The sequence below is a fragment of the Schistosoma haematobium genome, assembly GCF_000699445.3.
Source record: "Schistosoma haematobium chromosome Unknown HiC_scaffold_366, whole genome shotgun sequence".
Taxonomy (NCBI): Eukaryota; Metazoa; Platyhelminthes; class Trematoda; order Strigeidida; family Schistosomatidae; genus Schistosoma; species Schistosoma haematobium.
The window spans coordinates 1-22,385 of record NW_026137097.1 but is presented as its reverse complement, the minus strand read 5'-3'; the positions used below and the strand labels follow the sequence as shown (position 1 = coordinate 22,385).

The 22,385-nt window shown below is 36.1% G+C and overlaps 2 protein-coding genes across 2 annotated transcripts; one reads left to right on the top strand and one right to left on the bottom strand.

Moving 5' to 3' along the window:
• Positions 1-3,398: 3,398 nt before the first annotated feature.
• On the top strand, positions 3,399-3,738 carry MS3_00010703 (uncharacterized protein; the record flags this gene model as incomplete). The annotated part of the gene is made up of 3 exons (XM_051219100.1): positions 3,399-3,406; positions 3,443-3,558; positions 3,593-3,738. The coding sequence occupies 3 exons, from the start codon at positions 3,399-3,401 to the stop codon at positions 3,736-3,738; spliced, it is 270 nt and encodes an 89-aa protein (XP_051063989.1).
• A 3,696-nt stretch (positions 3,739-7,434) lies between these two features.
• MS3_00005967 (uncharacterized protein) lies at positions 7,435-20,390 on the bottom strand. Its single transcript, XM_051214051.1, has 5 exons — positions 19,507-20,390; positions 16,044-16,175; positions 12,992-13,340; positions 10,349-10,667; positions 7,435-8,727 (listed from the first exon to the last, which is right to left on the bottom strand). Exons 2-4 carry the CDS (start codon positions 16,158-16,160, stop codon positions 10,597-10,599), a joined length of 537 nt encoding a protein of 178 aa, XP_051063988.1. The 5' UTR covers positions 16,161-16,175; positions 19,507-20,390; the 3' UTR covers positions 7,435-8,727; positions 10,349-10,596.
• Between the last annotated feature and the right edge of the window lie 1,995 nt (positions 20,391-22,385).

The window sequence follows — 22,385 nt, the reverse complement described above, 5'->3', positions numbered from 1 at the left end:
ATCAGGAGTGGAAATTTATCAAGCAGTCCTTGAGGCTCAATCACATACTGACTCAGCATGTGACGAGACCAGCCAAGAAGAACGGTGATCCTAGACCTCGTCTAATGAAGATAACCTTCCCATTTTCCCCCTTGGCGGCTGCAGTTCTATAAGCATTTCGTGCCAACAGACGTCGATTGCCACCTGGAATCCACATGCACCCGGATAGGCCATATGAAGCTAGGACCAAACACAAAGGCAAGTTGGAGCTGACCATTCCACTTGTGGACTGTCAAAATGATAAAAAACGTGTAAAGGACAGGGCCTACCACTTTGGCAAACCTCATATAGGTGGGCTACCTGTCCATTCACACAAGGCTCATACAGAAAAACAGGACGACGCTCACGCGTTCCAAATTGAAAGCATAAACTGCTTATATATGAACGCCGCGAGTCTACCGAACAAACTGGATGAATTACGTGAACTTAGCAATGCTAATAAGGACCATCCGATAGGAATATCTGAAACCTGGATATCTTCTCAGTTCTCGGAACAAGAATTAGCATTACCTGGGATGATTTTGTTCCACAACGACAGAAAAACAGGAATTGGGGGCGGAGTAACCATATACATAAGCTCTTGCTTGGAGGTGCACCAAGTTCACAACCTCGAGTTTAACAATCTTGAGGAATCCATATGGTGCTCTGTAAGATTGTCTAGTACTTCGAGGTGTCTAGTCGGAGTCATTTACAGGAAGCAAACTGCCGACATCGAGTAGGATAGTCGTATGCTGGAAGGACTATCCTGCTCTACCCGTCTCGGTTTCACACACATCCTGATTCTAGGGGACTTTAATCTCCCCAGAGTCAACTTCGCGGAACACACGTACACTGGAGGCGAAAACTCAACTGAAGCTCGGTTCTTGAACCTCATCGACGACTTGGGCTTATATGAAAATGTGAGGTCGGCAACTCGTTGGCGAAACAGTCGAACACCATCGCGCTTAGACTGTGTATTCACAAACGAAGAATTCCTAGTCGACAACCTCTCGATCCTGGCTCCTCTGGGAAAGAGCGATCATGCCGTCATAGCCTTCAGTTTTGTCATCAAAACTAAGCTGGTATCCCAACAATAATTGGCGTTGGAATTTTAAACGGCTGAATGTGCCAGCTCTGCATGACTATCTACAACAGGTGGTTTGGAATGTCCACCCTCAACTCGATGTGGACGGTCATTGGGACTTCTTACTGCACACGCTCTTATGTGCTGCAAACCATTCAGTTCCTCAAACGGTTCCCCAAAAGCTGCAAGCTACAGTAATCAAGAAACGTACCCTTCGCCTGCTAAGCCGCAAAAGACACTGCTGGGCGGAATACAAACGATTTGATAACGACGGAGCGTATAGGCAATATAAACATATCAGGAACATGTGCACGAAGGCTACAAGAGAAGACGGGTTTCAGTACCAAACAAAGCTTATGGACAAATTCGCCTGTAACCCTAGAAGCCTATTCCGTTATGCAGCCTCTCTTCGTCAAGCCAAAACAGGAGTTTCTCAACTGGTAGGTCTTAACGTCCCGACCAACAATGATGGCGACGCCGCTAACCTTCTGGCGCCACATTACTCTCAAACATTTCAACCGGCTGACATCAACTTTACTGACGACAGTTTCATCTGCAACTCCACAGGACTTTCGGAAGTAGACCTAAGCGATGAGTTGGTGTTCCGAAATTGCAGCACTTGAGACTGGACACTTCTCCTGGCCGGATACGGTTCATCCTGCCATACTGGGGAGGCAGCCTCAATCCTGGCAACGCCGCTCCAGCGTGATGTTTTCTCACTCGCTTAGCCGAGGCAAATTACCGGAAAATTGGAAGTTGGCTCACATCACACCAATTTTCAAAGGTGGTCGACGCAATGAACCTTCGAGTTATCGGCCGGTGGCTCTTCTGTCATTACCTTCAAAACTCATGGAGTCCCTGATATGCGACGGTTTAAATGACTATCTACTGTCCTTAAATTTCTTCTCACCCCAACAGCATGGTTTCAGGAAGGGTTACTCTTGTATAACCAACCTGCTGACTGCAGTGGACAGATGGACAAGCATCCTCGATTGAAAGGGAAAGGTTGATGTCATTTACCTTGATTTCTCAAAAGCTTTTGATAAGGTTAACCACTTGTGTCTTATCAACAAGCTCAAACGACTAGGTATCAAACCACCACCTAATCGATTGGCTTACTTCATACCTAAAATCGACAATTTAAGGTTAGGGTTAATTTCATTTTATCTCAGGCTATGGAATGTACAAGTGGAGTCCCCCAGGGGCTCCAGTACTAGAGCCCCTTCTCTTCTTGATCTACATAAATGATCTTCCTCAACAGGTGACGTCAGATTTATTACTTTTTGCCGACGACGTGAAACTTTGGAGAGAGATACGCAACCAAGACGATACACAGGCACTTCAGGATGATCTGACTCGACTTCAAAGGATTGGGCAGACGATAACGGACTTTCCTTTAACACTTCAAAGTGTAAAGTAGTCCATCTGCGACATGTCGCAAACTACAGTTACAACAGGAAACTACTCTCTAGTAGTATCCCAAGTCGAAAAAGATTTAGGAGTCCTGGTGCCCCATGATATAAAGTCTCACGCTAACTGTGAGAAAAATGCCTTCCGAGCAAACCTTGCACCGGCAACGTTGAAGCGCATTTTTGGACAGTTTGACGGAAGAACTTTCCATACAATCTTCAATAGCTTCATCCGTCCCCAGTTAGAGTCGGAAACATAGTACTCCCTCCCTCACTCCAAAAGGACAAGGTCACTTTGGAGCGTATCCAATGGCGAGCCACGAAATCGGTTCGAGGACTCAAATCTAAACCTTACGAAGAAAGCCTCCATTCACTAGACCTTTACCCATTAGAGTATAGGCGTCTTAGGGGTGACTTTCTGATGGCTTACAGTATCCTCAACACTTTTTGGACATCCCCCTAAACATCTACCTAAGCCCAGTCCCAATACAAACCTAAGGGGTAACACCCAGAAACTGGAAACACAACATAGTAAGACGGAATGTAGACACAACTTCTACTCTTTAAGAGTTGTCAAAAGCTGGAATTCGCTGCCGGTCGAGCTAGTCCGAGAGACTTCTCAGGAGTCCTTCAAGAGGCAACTTGACCTGTTCTTAAGGACCAAGGCTAGCATCACACTAAGATTTAACAATTTCTTTTCCTCTTTTATTGTTAACATACCTAGGTTCCTGCCTGGAGGATTTGGTGATCCCTGCTACTAGACACGGAAGCCTGTTAAGCGAAAGCTTCTTCTATTCCGTCCACAACCATTTGAAGCATTTGAAGTACTTGAACCATTTTTGGTGCTTCTTTTAAAAAGGGTTAGGTGTAAACGCGTTCCTCAATTCATGATGAGGTATGACAACAATGACTTAAACATAAAGCTATATAGCAATGCTGAAGCTTCTGCAGAAAGTAAAAGCGAATTTTATACGACTATGTATGCACAAGTAGAAGAGATAAAATCAAACATAAGAAAAGTTGAGGAAAAACTTATCGAAATTAGTGGTACGTTGTCTTATTATTACTAATAACGGAGAAGATGATCTTTTTTGCATGTTTCTTAGAAACATGGAACGGTCAAGTCCGGAGCTTTTGGAGACAGCCATTGATGCTGCTTCGCAGTTTGAAATTGTGAGGAAAATATGTAATGAACATCACAAAGTTATCTGTGAAAATAAATGGTAAAGTAATTGGTGTTAGTCAGTGTTTAGAGAAAATTTCAGTATGGATGATCGACGCCTTTTAATTCTATTTACCATGTAGTGTGGATGAAATCAATTGTTTTGTTCGTTCTCTATAAAACTGTGTTTGACCACTTTGCGTTTGTCGAGTTGATGTATTTTGAATACAATATTCGAGAAATCTTTGTATTTTCACTAAATAGCAAGGTTATTTTCAGCGTTTTCGGCTTAAATAGATAATAAGAGACTTGAATTTGACTCTCAAATCCTTATTGTGATTCATTCGATAAATAGCATAAGGAAATATATATTTTCGGTAATTTACCATCACGTTTTATATCTACAACTATCTGTCCACAACGTTTACCCTATTGTTGTTGTTGACAGATTGAACATAAATGTCGGCAAGTTATTGCGTAAAGTGATAATGAAATTCGTGGTAGATTCATGGGAATAGTGTGCACGGAATTTTGAAAATTTGTCTATCTGTGGGGGCGCAGGTGTAATGAAACGAGTAAAATATTAAAATTTTCAGCGGATACTATGAAAAGAAAAGTTAGTAATAACAGTAATGCAAATCAAATAACAAGAGAATACAGGTTTGAGTGAGTTTAATCGAAGGATTTTTATGCTCACTGCTCTTGAGATGCTTGATAACTGGATAAGGATAAGATTTCAGATTCAGATTTGTGTAGTAAGGACAGAAGGCCTACGGCCTATGTTATTCCTTTTCTAATATGCTTCTGTGAGTGTCCAGTCTTCTCTTGAAAGAGTCAATTGAAAGTGCGGATACCACTGCTTCAGGCAGCAGGTTCCAAGTATTGATGACTCGGTGTGAAAACCTGTATGCCACCGGTATTTTGTTCATTCTTGGCTTTTCTACTCGCCTGCTATGTCCTCTGGAGGTGTCCCGATCTAGTGGGAAGGAAGAGAGAGAATAAGTTAGGTCCAAACTCATTTCTCAGTATTCTGTACATCAAAATTAGATCTCCCCTTAGTCTGCGATAGGACAGAGTAAAGAGGTCCAGTTTTTCAAGTCACTCCTTGTATGATAAACCCCGGAGTTCCAGAATTGCACGCGTAGCCGCCATCTGTATTTTTCTAGTATGTCTGAGTCACCTTTTAAGCAAGGGCTTGCAGCCTGAACGCAGTTCTCTAGCTTAGTTCTCACTAAGGATGTGTATACCGTGGTGAACATGGTAGTATCAAACTTAGTGAAAGTTCCTTTTAAAGCCCAGAGGGTTCGAAACCCCTTAACTGCGACCTCCCGGCAGAAGGCCGTCGTCTTTAGATCATTACTCACTGTCACCCCTAGATGCTTATGAGACCAGACTACCGGTAATGACACATCCCCTATGTTGTACGTATTAAACTTTGAATCCCCCAAGTGCATGTAGACACATTTTTCGAGTTGATAGGCATCAGCTACTCTTTAGACCAGTTTATCATATTATTTAAGTCTGCCTGAAGAGTAAATGTGTCTGTCTCCAGTTATTACTCGCCAAATTTTTACATCGTCAGCGTATAATAACATTGGAGACTGTACTATACTTGTAAGATCATTAACGTACATTATAAAAAGTAAAGGACCTAGGACGGAACCTTGGGGTACTCCACTAAGTACTGGTCCCCAGATGGAGCACTTGGAATTTATTCTTACTTTTTGTCTACGACCTACTAGGAAATCCTTAATCTATTTTAAAGAGGTCTGGCAATACCAAGGTTTTCCAACTTCAATGGCAGTCTATTAGTTGACACCTTGTCAAAAGCCTTACTAAAGTCTATGTAGATAACATCCACTGAGTTTCCGTTGTCTAGCGCATTAATCCAGAACTCCCTAGCTATAAGGATGTTCGTTGTACAGGATAGACCCTTTCTAAAACCATGTTGTGCCATGTTCAGCAAGTTATTGGTTTCCATAAATGCCGTTATGGTCCGTTTGATTATTCTTTCCAGTATTTTAATTACAACACTGGTGGGGCTTACGGGTCTGTAATTCGATGGAACTTGCCGTGGACTTGAAAGCTTCATTAAAACTCTTTGTTCAGCACTGCAAGCTGAGCTCTTATCGCTTTTATATTTCATATGCGACAGTGATAAATTTCTGCTAGGCTTATCCAATCTTTAACTTGGTTATAGTAAACCGCACTTGGAAAATAAACAGTGAATTTGTAGAGGAAAATGAATCCATCATCTCAAGATAAATAGCTTTGTAAGCGTTTGAAACTGATAACGACCTCACCGGTCTGAGTGGATGCACTTTAGCTCAAGGCATTCAGTCAATCATGTGCACCGGATTACCAGTGGATGTTCTTTGCTACGCAACCCTTGCAATCACAAACCAGCATAGATTAACCTCTTCCTAACATAAGGACAAGCTGAAAAATCACACTGCAAACACATTCATCCCCGACTTCTGAGTTGACTGGGTTGAAATCCTTCAATTACCAAGGTTTTGCAGATAAAAGCGTAAACAAGCGCCGAACATCTGTGGTATATCAAAGCTTTTTGGGTCGTTTGGCCAATTTAGCATTTTCGAAGTGAGTAATTAATTCGAAAAATGAATATGGAGATAGTCGAACTTGAATCCTTACTTGTATTTGCAGTACGCAGCACGCGTTTATATGAAACATGGCGTCAATTGAAATATTGATTTACTTGTAAATCTTCTTAGTTTAGCTATTCAACAATATGCGTTAATAATGTGCTTACAATATAAAGACAGCTTATCAATAAAATTAGGCGACAACTAATTTTCTAATCCTGCCAGAAATTATTTTAACGGGAATCCCGTTGAAACCGAAAAATAGTGATGAATTTTATTGTTCACTTGGTACCCTGTTTTTGCTGACCAGTATATTAGGTTAACGTCTGTGAATGGTTCACAAATGCAGCCGATAGTATATATGAAAACAACACTAGTAACCAAAAATCAATAGCTTAACTGTCAGTGATATATTTGGCCGACGAATCTCAAGTGAGACGAGTTTAGATTTCACTGCCAGACATATTCCACTTATTCTTTTTGAAAAAGTAACAGATGTAATATTCATAGTCAGGTCTAAATAAGTGTACTTAGGAATACTAGACAACATTATTCAACAATAACCAAGACGGCTTTCATAAAGTGTGCTTCCCGTAGTTGTACATACTACGTTCCAGATCACCAGATCAGTTTATTTGAATTAATTTATGTAAACATTTCTCTAATAACAACACACAATACGAAAACTGATGTAATTTACGGGTAATAGCAGTATCTTAGCAACTCATCACTGTGGCTGTGAACCTGCATGTGGAGAACTTTGCATTCAGTGTGACAGACGACTTTGACAAGTTCAAAAATTTCCGCATAATTTCTGATAGGCCTTTGGAATTCGCAGCACTCAGTTTTGAATACTTTACCTTTTTGTTAAACTACCAACTACAACTACGGTATTAGTGGCTTCAAATCCATGAAGTCAATTTTGAAACCAACGAAGTCTCCACTTATTTAAATATACACATAAGTGGCCTTCTATGAATTTGAGAGACCAATACAAAAGAGATAGACGAGTAGGAAAGTTTCTTAAGTGCCGTGACTGATTGTTTTTCAGTAACTATACATGGGATTTCAATAAAAGAATTTATAGCTGTCAGTCATATACTTATGTATCTTAATCCTGGTAGTCACTGTTTGAGAACTGAGTTAAACGGTGCTGTCAAATCATAGATTTATGCAAGTCAAGAAATACTTATTTTAACAATGCCCATATATTCTGGTGTTTTGCCCCGTTCGTTAGATAATCTAAATACTGAGCATCCTTGAATATCGTGTCGTTCTAGATAATCTCATCGGCTCCCACCTCTTCATGTTGAAGCATTCAACTGAGCTGTAAATCTTCTCCAACATTTGAAAAAGTAGGATGATAAATTATGTAAGTTAGTTGAATAAGCTTTAAAATTAGAAAACAACATCTCTGACCATCATTGAGGAGATATTCATTTCAACTGAAACTTAGTTTTATTCTTATTTAAAGTAAATACAGACAGAAAAAAATTATTAACTGAAAGTAGAACTTGATAATTTAAAAAAAGAAAACAAACACCATCAAACAAAAGTTAAAACCGAAAAACAAACAAAAAAACAGAATTAACTATTAACATAATGATCATGTTATGATCAAGGTTCAATGAATTAAAATTACGATTGATCACGTGAAGTAAATTGTGCGACAAAAGATTTCAATACTACTTAATACTGATTTAGTAAGTCAATAAACAATACACCAACACTAACAACAACAACAACAAAAGTAAAAGAAGCAATAGCATCTTTTAGATGACTACTATATTATATATACAGAGAAATGCAATGGAATAACGATGATGGATTAGAAATTATAATTGACTAGGTGGAGTTTTCTGTTTGATCATCTCTACAAAATGAAAACATTTCCTTTGATTTTGAACATGGATAAACAAGAAAGATAATGATATGAATACGATGAGGAATCAGAATTACGTAGTTAAGAAAAAACTAAAATGTGAATAAGGGGTTGGTTGGGAAAGAACAGAGATACTATGAAAGAATAGTAGCAAAGGGAAAGGTTAAAAGGTTAAAAAAACAAGATGTAACTGAATAGATGCACACACACACAGAGAGAGAGAGGGAGGAGAGAGAAAGAAACGAATTTAAATAGAAGAAAGCACATTCTATGCAAAGTAACCATCCAATTGATAATAAGAATAACGAGAAGTTGAAAGAAACAAAACCATTTTGTCCAATTGTAACATTATTCACAACATTGTGTAATCATGATTAAATGAATCATAATTAATAGACCCATGTTACTGGTATCCATTGTGGAGTAATTTGAAAGTCATCTATTACACGTTTAAGTTGAATAATTGTTTCTTCAATATCATTGTTAATAATTTTTAAGTCGAAAAAATGACTATAATGTTGTTCTAATAATGCACTATCACGTGTTAATCTTTCAAGACTTTCGTCCTATGGAGAGAAAAAGTGGACAAATTAAAAGCCTAAATGTTTGTAAGGGAAAATCAATGTCTATTATTAATATTATCATTATGGGATTGTGGAGATTAATATGTTTTTGATTGGGATCATGAACTGATTGATGTTAGACCACTGCTTCAGTAGTCTAGAGGTTAAATGTTCGCGTGCGAGACCGAAGGCCTTAGTTTCTAATCCCACCAGCGGGATCGTCGGTGCGTACTGCTGAGGAGTCCCACAATAGGACGAAACGACAATCCAGTTTTCCAAAGTTTTTAATGGTGGTCTAAGATCAGTCGGTTCATGATCTCTATTATTATTTTTAGTGGTACTATACTGATAGTCTACAAAACTTTCTAAAACGCGCGTCTTGGATTCCACTGCTATCCACCATCCGTCTTTGCTCATAATGCTTGTAAATTAAGGCAATATCGAGGCAATACGCACAGTATGCACATATTCCAATAAGAGACTGATCAATTTCAGTCCTAAACATCAATGGTAAGATTTAAGTTAAACAATACCGAGTAAATTAATATTTATAAGATAATTACATGGATTTGTAGCTTATGATAATGTGATGTATGCTACTGATGTCAACAGATATCAGTAGTATGTATCGTCCATCAAAAGTGAAATGTCTGGCAGCAGAAGGTTAAGAAGATCAAAGGAAAGAAAACAAGAACAAAAAATGATTGGTGTGGAAACGAAGGAACAATCAAGTCGGAGACGATTGATTGACACTTTGCACATAAAGTATTTACTGTATGCTTCTCAGATTTTATTTTGATGCTCTGTAATTTTGTGTTCAAATACATTCGGTTATGCCCACTTTGTTCTCGTTCACCACAATGTGGATTTAAGTGCACTTTTGATTCGAGTGGCTTAACTTTAAATTTCGCACCATCATTTTAAACAATATCCTTATCAGTTTATACTTTTTAAAAAAATGGGGTTTCGGAATCCCTCCACTATTAACAAAAATCTTATTTTGCCCACATTACATTGAATAGACTATTTTCATTCCACGCGATGTCATTAGTTGTGCATCCATTTTGATTGTCCGGGATCAGGTTAAAGGTAAACACGATTGTGAATAAATAATCGCTGTCAATATGGAAGCATGTTCAGCGTTTTTCTTCAAACATATAAATTAACTATTTCTATTATCCCACCTCTTTAGCCTCTTCTACCCACAAGGTCAAAGATTACCCAAATAGAAATGAATTGGAGCCTAATTACAGTGTAATAGCATTACAATTTTTAATTGGTAGAAATCAGTATACATTTATGGAAACAGCTGAATTTTTTTTGTGATCATGAACCGATCGATGTTTGAGTGAAACCGAAGGTTCTGAATTCAAATCTCGTGTGCGATTTGGTGGATGTGCATTACTGGGGTGACCCATACTAGGAAGAAACGGTCACCCAATGCTTCCACGCTACCAATAGTGGTATAATATCGGTCGATTCATGATCTCAAAAAAATTCCAAGAATCCTGAACAGATTGATCGTTAATGAAAACATTAAAAATTCAGTGCCGAGTTTTAAAGAAGGAAGGTATAACTGAAAAAGTTATAAATCCGTTTGTAAAAATGATATTACGCAACTCACATTATCATTACCATTATTGTTACTATTATTCTGTCCATTAGTGATATTAGTGAGAGTTGGAGCTGCAATAAATACAATACATGGAGCAAATTCCGCAGTACGTAATATTTTCAATGCTTGTGGTTCAACATCCAATATAGCAATTAAACTAGTTGCATGTATTTGTCTTATTGTATCCAATTTTGTACCATACATTGCTCCTTCATGTGAACCATATTCTAAGTATTCATTATTAGCAATATCACGTATCATTTCATCATGTGAAATAAAATAATAATTTTTCCATTCACTTCATCTTTACGTGGTGTACGAGTTGTATCTAATTGTAAAATAAATATGAAAATATTTTATTGGAGACTTTTTCGAAAAAAACAAATGACAATTTTCCAATATCCATATGAAGTATTAACCATGTTGTTAAGGAGTTAAGCAGTCAGTTAGTCAGTAGCAACGTAGAGCTATGTACGTACGTACATCAGTTCAAGTTGCCATACCACATTAGCACAAAGATACAATTTTCGATCCAAATCACATAGCGGTAGAGGTAGTAAACGTATAAGCAGTAATCGGAAATATACGCGTTTGAAGATGTTACTCAAGCACTATAATCCAGTGAAATAAATTTGGAAAAAGAAAAAACATAAAAGGACATGAAGAATTCAGAAGATTAAAATTTGAGAGAACACAAGGAGTGGATGCACTTGCACTCAAAGTTTATAATATTACAGTTAGCCATGTATAATGTAGGATTAGGCACTTATATGCATCGATCCAAGTTGCCATACTTCATTAGCACAACAAGAAGCTCAGCAAATTCATAGAAGCAGTTACATCAATGATAGTGATATATAAAAGAAAGGTTGTGTATCACGATATGAGACAGGGAGAAAGAATTAGTTCATAGACAGAAAGACATAAAGTAATTTCAATGTCATAGTTTAAGGGAAGACAAATAGTGTATGCACCTACACCACTGTGATCAATTCTGAGCCATGTCACCCAGATTCTCCAACCATTAGTTGCAATAGTTGCACGCACCCAAACTAAGTAATTTGTGTCAGAATATCACAAAAAAATTCGCTTATACGTTTTACTAAGATTATGACTCGATTATTATCAGTAGTACGAAACTCATCTTGGATGCTTAAAACAATTGTTTAATATTTGGATTTAGTAGATCAGTAGACAATATGTTGACATTTAAAGCGAAGGTTTGAATCTGAGTGAAACATCATCAATTTAATATACATATATCCATCTGGTGAGACGTATATAGAATGAAACTCACCACCATATAACTTTATTATAATGATTTAATAGGTTTTAAAACTTTAATACTGTGGTTGCAGATAATGGAAGTTAGTTTTCGATCATAAAAATACAGACCGCTGGACTTCAGTAATCCCTTGTTTCGTCAATGTTGATGGATGATATTGTTGCAGTAAAGTCAGTTGATTAAAACTGAAAACACTGAATCTCTGCTTGTCGTCTCAATGGTCTTTGGGTTTAGTCCCTAACGAGGTTGTCAGCCTCATATTATCCTTATTCGTATTCCTCCATTGAAAGGAATAATAATCAAAGCAGCCGACTTACAAACAATAAGTGTCAGGTTAGACTCAACTCTATCTACATCGTTTCGGGCAATAAAAGAGTATGATTAGTCCTAATGATTAAATTTGAAAGCGATTAAATAGATTAAAGCTTGATCAATCAGAATTTTCATTATCAATGAAATCTATTAATTCGTGGTAAATTTATGAATTTTCGAGGTGAATTCGTAAATCTTTCAATTGATTAACAACGAAGGTGAAACCTTTCTAACATAGAACATTTTTAAAAGAGTAACAACTGCAATTGAAAGTATTTTCCGAGTGTCATAGTAAAAAAGTACAGTTTTATGGTTACGTTCTTACTTACTTACTTAAGCCTATTACTCCTCGTGGAGGAGCATAGGCCGCCAAACAGTACTCTCCATTCAACCATCTCCTACGCAACCCTTTCCAGTTCTTAATTATCCTCTTCATATCTGATTCTATTTCCCGATGTAATGTATTCTTTGGCCTCACACTTTTCCGCTTCCCTTCAGGATTACAAGTTAGGGCTTGTCTCGTGATGCAGTTTGATGATTTTCTCAATGTATGTCCTATCCATTTCCATCGTCTTTTCCTAATTTCCTCTTCAGTCGGAAGCTGAATTGTTCTCTCCCACAGAAGGCTGTTGTTGATGATATCCGGCCAATAGATGTTGAGTATCTTGCGTAGACATACGCTTATAAATACTCGTACATTCTTGATGATGGTTTTAGTAGTTCTCCAAGTTTCAGCTCCGTACAGTAGGATTGCCTTGACGTTCGTATTGAAGATTATCACTTTGATATTGGTTGATAGTTGCTTTGAGTTCCATATGTTCTTTAATTGTAGGGATGCGGCCCTTGCTTTGCCAATCCTTGCCTATACGTCAGCATCTGATCTTAATTGTTTATCGATGATGCTTCCCAGGTACGTGAAGGAATCTACGTCTTCCACAGTTTCACCAATAATTATTATTGGATTGTTGTTCGCAATCATTTTATTCAGTAAACAATTAGTTTATGAAAAATTATAAAATACGATTAACTTCTATCATTATGTATTTATAACTCACGAGGAATAGGATATGCAAATTTATCAGGTGATGATTGAATTAAACAATTTTTAATATGACGTCGTCCAACACCATGTGCACCAAGTAATACTAATGTTCTACGACGAAATTGTGGTAATCTGACAACTTCTTCATAAGTAACTAAATCTAATTGATCATAAATAGCTGAATGTTTATTTTTGTATTTATCTTTAAAATGACGTTTACGACGTTTAAACCATGCACCACAATGTGTAATACCCATTTCACGTGATAATTCAGCTGCTTTATTTGCCATACGCCATTCTTGAAGTTCTGGACTAGGAATTAAACCCGCTGGTGCTTGACAATCCGAACCCCATAAACGAGCCTGAACCAAATAAAAAAGAACGGTGTTTATGTGTAGATATAATTCAAAAGATAATAATAAACATTCAGAAGATTATCCAATATGGATTTTAAGAGGGGTAACTCATCAACTTTGAACACGTTACCCCAAAGAAATTTACGTGCAAAATCAAAATGTACAACTCTTCTTTTTTTCTATAGTTCTAATCCTTTTTCTCAACAACAATTAAATATGTACGATGGTACTACTTGCCTATTCTCTTATAACGTCACAAATCACGAAAGGTTTTCAATGAGATTTCTGTAGACTATGACCTACGTTTTGCGCTTGTTAGGATTTATTTGCAAACTATACACAAGGAATTGAGAAGTAATTCGAACGTTCAAAAATGTTTATACAAGAAACATGATTATCTAAAACAGCTTCCAAAATTTTAACGAAAGTGGCAATTATTAACTGGCCCGATTTTGTAAACTACTCGACAATCAATACAACGTAGTAGTATAGAGTCTCTGTAACTTGGCTTAGTAGCTCCACACTGAACATTTTAATTAATAAAACCAAATGATATGACAGACATTATTATTATTATTATTATTTATTATTTAAACACATAAACATTAGTACAAGGAAGCATTAAATAGATATACATCACATAAATCATTCAATTTGTGTGAGGGCTGTGATACTGCCTGGGTGCCCAAATCGAACCAGGTGGTTTTCTTAGGAAGCCACACCCGGAGCTTTTGACCCAAAGATCCGATCCACAAGGCAGTGGAGCAACGTCAGGAGATGCAGTCCCATGGTAGCCAGTGACCACTATTTGTTCCCTCGGGGTACTGGAGCCCATGTGCACCACTGGTTTGGAATCAGGGTTTTCCAACTTCCCTACGTGGGCTCTCCTTGTCCACTAACCCGGTTCAAGCGCTGGACATTCGCTTTTTGTCCTTTCAAGGTCGTAACTAACAGCGTGGCCTCAAGGAGGCATTGAGTAGAACTTCCCTGTCAGCAGTTGTATGCATGTGGTCATGTGAGAGCATTTAGAGAGGGAGAGCTGACTCTCCCCACTCTTGGCCGTACAAGGACATTTAAAGGCGATATGATAGACAAATTACTGATCGTCTGTCTAAATTTAATAGCTCTATAACTATTGGTAGGGGTTTGTATTACCTTACTGCCAACAATAATCTAAACACACTACAAGCTAGTAATTCGCAGGTTAAATCAAAGCTTTCAAATAAAGTACATAAATCTCAACAGGAACTGAACAATTCCAGTCCAAAATATCAAAAAGATGGAATAGCATAAAGTTTTATCAACACATTTATATCCATTAAACAAATGAGTGAGTACTATGAATCAATAGCTCAATGGTAGAATTTGAAGAAATAAGTACCGGGGTTTAAACTATCAATCTGACTACATTAACATTGAGGTCACAAATACATTGAGATGACAAATCTTTCAAATAGAATGAAACAAGTGTTTAGGATTCTCATTGTAAAACACAATTCAATTATACAAATGATCATAATGAAACTATTTTCACATAAAAGCAAATGAGTTGATACATTTGAATGGACATAAATCCATAGAATAAAAGGTATCTACACATTCTTCAAATATAGAAACATATATTGTTAGTATGGGGATTTGTAGAGATTGTAGTATTTTGATAGTTGAATTCACGAGTTGTTCTAAACTAGATCATCATTGAAGGATAAACTGTGTCGGTTGTGAGATCGATTGAAGTTAGACAATAACACCTTTAGATGCTGGATCGGTGGCCTGCAGGTTAAGTGTACGCGCGCGAGACTGAAGGTCCTGGGCACGATTCTCGCGTGCGGCATTGTGGATGAGCACTGGTTACGAGTCTCATGCTGGGACGAAAAGGCCATCCAGTACTTCTAGGTCTAGCTAAGTTCAACTCGTGAATACAACTGTTAAGAAATATATTAGTCATAGATTCAATCACTAACAAAGAATATATAAAAGGTTTCCTTAGTATCATTAAAAACAGTTAAATTATATGATAAATTTAATGACAGATACACATATTAGCATTGTAAGATATGGTAGATGAATGTATTAGTCTATATGTTGTCTACACCTTAGACTGACATAACAAGGAAAGAATGTAACAAAATACAATGTCAAAATTAAAGAAATGTGAACACAATCATATTCATGGCTTCATGAACTGATTCTTCGTTTGAATTTGACCGTCCCCAGCTTTCTTCCGACCTGTGTCTACACTAAGAAATATCGTATATCGAGATAGATTTTGATTAGAGAAACATGATATATATGTGTTAACCATTTCAGTAGGTGGAGTGTGACAGCTTCCTAAACAGATTTTTCCATTTTTCCCAAGTACATTGAGTTCAACCTCAACATTGTTCACATTCATGTCTAAGATCTTTAACTACAGATTATTATTGTTTTATATCAGATGAGTTTTGTGGATATCATAGTAATTTCAAAGGTTAAGATCATGAATCAGTTGAAGCCAGACCACCATGGAAAACCTGGAAGCACTGGATGGTCATTCCATCCTATTGTGGCATTCCTGGGCAGTGCGCATCCACGACCTCGGGATTCGAACCCAGGACCTACTGGTTTGCTTACTGCTGAGGAGTCCCACAATAGGACAAAACGGCCTTCCAGTGCTTTCATTTTAAATGAGTATATGATAAATGATTATAATGAATATCTATTTCTTACTTGCCACCAATTATGATCATCTTTACTAATAATTTGTAATATATCACCAATATGAAAATGTATACCAGCTTGAGTACATGGTATTAAATCATCAGTTTCAGGACTATAATCAAACATTGCACGAACATAGATCTAAACAAAAGAAAATATATATAATTTAACGGGCTTTAAAATGTATTTTTCAAAAGAATTTTATTCATCGGTTGAAGTTCATTTTCTTTACAGAGTGAAATGACTAACTTCAAGGAATCTTTACATTTATATTCTATGAGATTGATTAGTTGTTCATTCATTCATTCATGATAATAGATGACATTAAAGCTTACCGATTCATAGATCCTCTCTATGAATATGAAGCTGTGAGTTTAAAGTTCTCTAGAATTTTAGAAACTAAAAACTACAGCTACCAAATGTATCTCAGCTTCCAATAATTATACATAAAATTCCAGTAAATTTTCCGTAACTGGAGGTAATCACAAGAAAACTTTGAATTTAAGTATCATGTCAGTGTACTTTATAAAGTATGAACCCATTACATCCGCTATCTCATTTGACGGCATCATTATCGAGCTATTCGTGTTGTGATTTACTTCCTGTAAAAATCGATCAACATTGGAGACTAGATATGATGTTAGTTATTACACAGTTGATCAATCAGTATAAATTGATTACTTTATTCTGAGAAAAAGAGTTTGAGTACCGGATTCCCAAGTTTTCGAAAAACGTTTAATACAAGTTCAGTTCTATGTATTTGATAATAAGTGTGGTAACAATTCACCTTCAAAAATCAATATTTACCTCTAGAAGCACAGCTATTTATTAAGTACACTGAACAATGAAAGTCAAAATGATAAATGTCTATTCATTCTAATTAATAACATGACAAAAAAAATAATAAATATATTTTCATTATATTTCTGTTTTAACTTGTGACCGCCGATTAGAGAGCAGTGACTTATCGATCACATCAATGACGCCTGAACCTGTATGAGTAGTCTAGAATCGTGATTGGTCCTACTTTCCGCCTAGCCTAGCCAGTTAAGTCCACAACATCAATCTCAGTCTCTGCAATATGAATCATATTTCAAACATACTGAGTCTATATACCAATCAAATAGACCACAACGTACCATGAAATAGAAAATACACATTTGTACAAGAATTAGCCGAACGTGGCTGTGAATGTGAGAGGTAGTGATTAATAGACAGGGCATAATTCAAGAATGGTAAATCGTATAATAATGGTTCATGGATCGAAATAAAGCTCATGACAAGAGAAACATGAATATGCATATTTTACTTATTCAACAATTATACGATGACAATGTACATATAGTTTTGATCCATAAATGGATCACAAAAGTTACCATACATTATGCATATCGGGACATAACCATTTCTGACGATGTTTTGTAACCGAATGTAAACCATTTCTTCAGAGTAAATAAAATAACTAACATTAAATAAACACAAGTGTAAATAGTACAAAGGAAATGATGCAGAATAGTTTATTTGTTTTTCAGTACAATCAAAATCATAATAGGTCTGAATATGTCAATGTTAAGTTATTCTTGGTCAAGGTGAATTTGTATGACCAGTCACTGTATTCATTTTCCTACTCATTGGATTATAACATTTATATTTAAATTCTATCTAATGCTCCATTTATTTGAAATGATCATGTCCAATCTTGACATTGATGTTAATCGACTACTTTTCATTCATGGTAAACATTTGTAATTGGATAATCTACTGAATCTTTTTGATGATCTGCCATATTTCTTAACAAAGAAATAACACAATATCAATTGACTTATGATTTCAATTATTGAAATTATTACAATCTCCATAAACCCCCTTCTGAAATAACACAATAGTCTAATGATGAATTCATTTTCAAAAGTATATTACGTTTTGAGTAGTCTATAAAAGATAAGATAACCAAGTAATCTATCTGTCATATTTTTAATTTATATACAGTCAGTCAGTCAGTCAGTCAGTGGTCTTGAGTGCTGTTAGAGGTATGAGGGCGGTTATCACTTCCCGGTTGCCCACACCATGGAAGGGTTGTTCTGGAGGTGCCTGAAAAGGAAATTAGATTAGTGGTGGTCTTAGTGACCTGACAGCGTGACCACAGTGCTCAAGGGACAATTGCTTAAAGTCGGTCACACACGACCTTTTTATGGGTAATTTTTGTGTTAGCTCCGTACTTGCTGAGACCATTACCGCCAGAGACGGATATCCATGGGATAAGGCAAGGTGTGCATTTTTAGGGTCGACCTTTTCTAACCCCACTCCTCCATTTGGGAAGGTAGCATCGCTGTCACACCTCTGTACAGTCAGCAGTACGACTTCACCTTCGGACCTTAGGTTTGTTGCTTATAGTTTTACCGCTCTTCAACCGACCTGTCTGACATGGTAGGACCTAGAAGAACGGTTGTTCCAGCCAGTATAGCTCGGTTGCTTCATCACGATAGGCAAGCCAGACCACCACGTCAAGGTAGCAACAACGGTCGGGAATTTATATACATATATCATATTATTGAGTTGGTGGATGGTTGTAATAAGATGTAAGAAAACTCTGGGCTTCAGTTTCATGTCAGATGACACTCTTTAGCAAAGCGTATTCACAATCTTGGATAATGGATATTTTCTGACATTTCAACTCAGTTTATGTAATTTTGAGTCACTTAAATCAATGGTAGCATTGCAGACTGATCAATAGAATTCGATCAGTACTATATCACTACACAATTAAGATACTGGTCTTGACTCAAAGATCAATTAAACATATAATACTTGTAATTTTAAATCGATTAAATCTAAGGAATTGTAAATAGACAAAGAATACTGTCAACAAAATCGAATTAGTACAGTCTATTAGGTGAAAAATAAAAAAATTCATTATCCACAATTCACTTTGTTATGTTTCACTTGGTTAAAAGTCCATTGTTTTTTTATCTCTACGTATAAAATTCAACCTTTGCTGAAGATATGAGAAAGAAAACTTTTAAAATTCACTTATTCATCAAAAGCTTTGAAGAACACAAAAACTGTAAACTTGACCATTCTACTTAAGACAGATTACGACATCATTGTAGAAAATATGTTGAAACTATAATTTATGGACGACCTTTGAGAGATACTGAAGTGACACCATGAACGTGAACACCTACAGATTAGGACTAAATGACAGTTATAAAGCAGTTAGAATTCTCATGCACAATTGATGGTTTGTGTTAGAAATTAGATTTAGGGTTGACATCACGAACTGACATCAGCTATAATACCAAAACTCTATTTATTCAAATGGATGGATGAATCTCGCGCCAAAAATTCGTGACTCGTTATCTTATATCTTATATAGTCTTGCTGAAAATTTTATTATAGCAAATCAAACAAAGTTTTGATATTTGTAATGCATTTTACATATTCAATCATTCATTTAAAAATAACCACTTACTTCACATTGTAATGGATGTGTTCTATAACTGGGAATAATTTTCAAACTCACATTTCCACGAGCATTACGCTTTGAGTAGGAATGGTGAAAAGAAAATTAAGTATAAAATATCTTTATTACTCATAAGTAAGTAAAATTGGTTTGATGAAAAAAACTTAGTTGGTAAATGTACGTATTTTGAGCGCTTGATTGTATTCTTTGAAAGTTTTCCGAATCAAATGGAAATACTTTACACATTTTGCCTAAATAATACGTTTTAGAAATCTAGCAAACAATTGGCTATGCTTTCGATGGGGTTTCGTTGTCTGAGCTGGTTGGTTTGGTCGCGGAGCTGTCATCGTTCTTCTGAACGACATCATCAGCACAAAATTCTACCAGAACAAAACTCCATCAAAATCATCCACCTAAGCTACAAATCTTTTCCACGAATAATTATGGTTTTTTTTTTGTTCTCATGGGATCACTGTTTAATCTTATCACCGATTTCATTATGTTTAACAGAAGATTCTAGAATTTCAGGGTCATAAATATATTCTATATACCTACCCTCATTTACCGTAAATGCTTGATGATTTTGATGAACTTCCTAACTTCTGCTATCTGTTCACGCTTTAAAAGTTTATTGGAGAAAAGAAAGTGACATGAAAGACATAATATATGTGCTTAAGTTTACAGCTTACCAGTAGGCATATTATATAGTACAATATATTGTATTTCTTACAAGTTAAATACTTAATCTTGTAAAATAAGTAGTGAATTGACTAATATACTTCCATAAATGCAATGAATAATGATAATCATCATCGTTATCCATTCTATAGTTGATTTCAGCTTCTTGTACTGTATATATGAAGCAATCATAATTTACTATTTGTATAACAAGTTTCCATCAATAATGGGATAAATGACTATAAAGTAGACTAATTTTTTCATTGTACATAATTCCTATTTCTTATCATAAAGATAGAAGAAGCAAATAATTATGCTGAATAATATGAACATGTTCAGTTATTTAACGCCATATATTACTTAAGACATTGGATGTTCGTAGTAATAAGTTGTATATTTGATTAGACGTACAAGCTTTCTGGTTAGCGTTTTTTACGGAAATCCTCAAACTACATCACGAGGCAAGCCCTAACTTGGAATCCTGAAGGGAAGCGAAAAAGAGGAATGCCAAAGAACACATTACGTTGGGGAATAGAAGCGAATATGAAAAAGATGAATAACAACTGGAAGGAGTTGGAAACGATCGCCCAGGACAGGGTTGGATGGAGAATGCTGGTGAGCGGCCTATGCTCCTTGACGAGGAGTAACTGGCGTAAGTAAGTAATAAGAAGATAACATCAAATCATTGTATATTCAGTCCGAAATGCTTCAAAGTTAGTTATTGTGAAGCTAGAATTAAATCAAACACGGCGTCTATTATTATCCATAAGTTAATTGATACAATACAGGCATAGACATTTTTATGTGTTATTCTTGACCATGAAATATTTCTCAAAGTAGTTTCTGTAAACTAACCAATAAACGTTGTAAATGTTCAACAGATCGACCAGCTACTGGTTCATTATTAATTTCACGTAGCTCATCTCCAACATGTAAAGTACCTGTATTTATTGAAAGAGAGATAAATTGTAATTCAGTATACCATTATGTAAACAAAATAGATTGTGAAGATTGTGCATTAAAGTCGAGTCACATGGACTAAGAGTTACATTTAAACTTGACCGATACAATTGAGTTAACACTAAAGACTTGACAAATATAACATTGGTTAGTAATCAACGACTAATCAGAAGAATTATCAGGATAATTCATTCTGATACTCTCTACTTGTATACATGTACCATTTTTGATTTGTAAATTTCATGACTATCAGGATTCCTAACGAAACTGGAGATCATAATCTCACTGGGTTTAATCAAAATATCTACAAAGTATCAACTGAAAGCAAACAATATTAATGCCATAAGACAGTACACTTGAATGATTGATAAATCTATCAAGTAAGATATGGTTAATATCGATGAAACAGGATGAAATTAACAAATATTTGTCATCAGAAGGGGAAAATCTGGAAGCACTGGACGGCCGTTTTGTCCTAGTATGGGACTCCTCAGCAGTGCACACCCACGATCTCGCACTCCGAAAGATATGAACCCAGGACCTATCAGTCTCGCGACAGGCGCTTAACCAACTAGACCACTGAGCCGACATCCAATAGTGTTAATATTTGTCACTGAATTGGTAAAACTTATTCATCTAATGTTACATAACTATGCCAAGAAAACTTTAAATTTACTATAGATAGTAACAAAACCTAAACATCTGGAACGAATATTATAACAGCAAGTGTAAGCAACCTTATTTTCTATTCCTAGAGAAGTTATACTGAAAATCAGTGTCTACTATAGATTTCGTAGTACTTTGTATATGTATTCAATTATACTTGTCAACTGAAATTTAATGTGTGATCAAAAGAAATAACTTTGGGTTTTTTCTTTTCATAGAAGGCAATAAATTAGAATCAGATAGTTGTTTCAAACTGTGTAAATCAATTGTAATGCAGTTGTACGCTACTCCCGAGATTGTTTGTAAGTAGTGTATGGCATTAAAGTTGCAACAATTGTCAGATGGAGTGAAGAGTTTCAGTGCATTGAAAACATAGAGTTCGTATAACACGTGGAGATTAGACGAAAAGATGGTTCAGAGTGAAGAACACACCAAAAGATGTAAATGAAAGATTGAAGGAAATGGATATGCATTATGTAAATACTTTTTAACTTTTCACAATACATTACTTAACCCTACCCAAGCGTTCGTTAACCACAGTAACATGATTTTATCTTTAGTTATAAATCTATGGTACATATTCG

What these genes read in the sequence shown, in the direction of transcription:
- MS3_00005967 (XM_051214051.1), bottom strand. Translation starts at nt 16,160, where the DNA reads ATGTTTGATTATAGTCCTGAAACTGATGATTTAATACCATGTACTCAA. An exon ending in ATGATCATAATTGGTGGCAA is followed by an intron (nt 13,341 to 16,043) that starts GTAAGAAATAGA and finishes TATTTGGTTCAG; the next exon opens with GCTCGTTTATGGGGTTCGGA. An exon ending in ATTTGCATATCCTATTCCTC is followed by an intron (nt 10,668 to 12,991) that starts GTGAGTTATAAA and finishes TTTTACAATTAG; the next exon opens with ATACAACTCGTACACCACGT.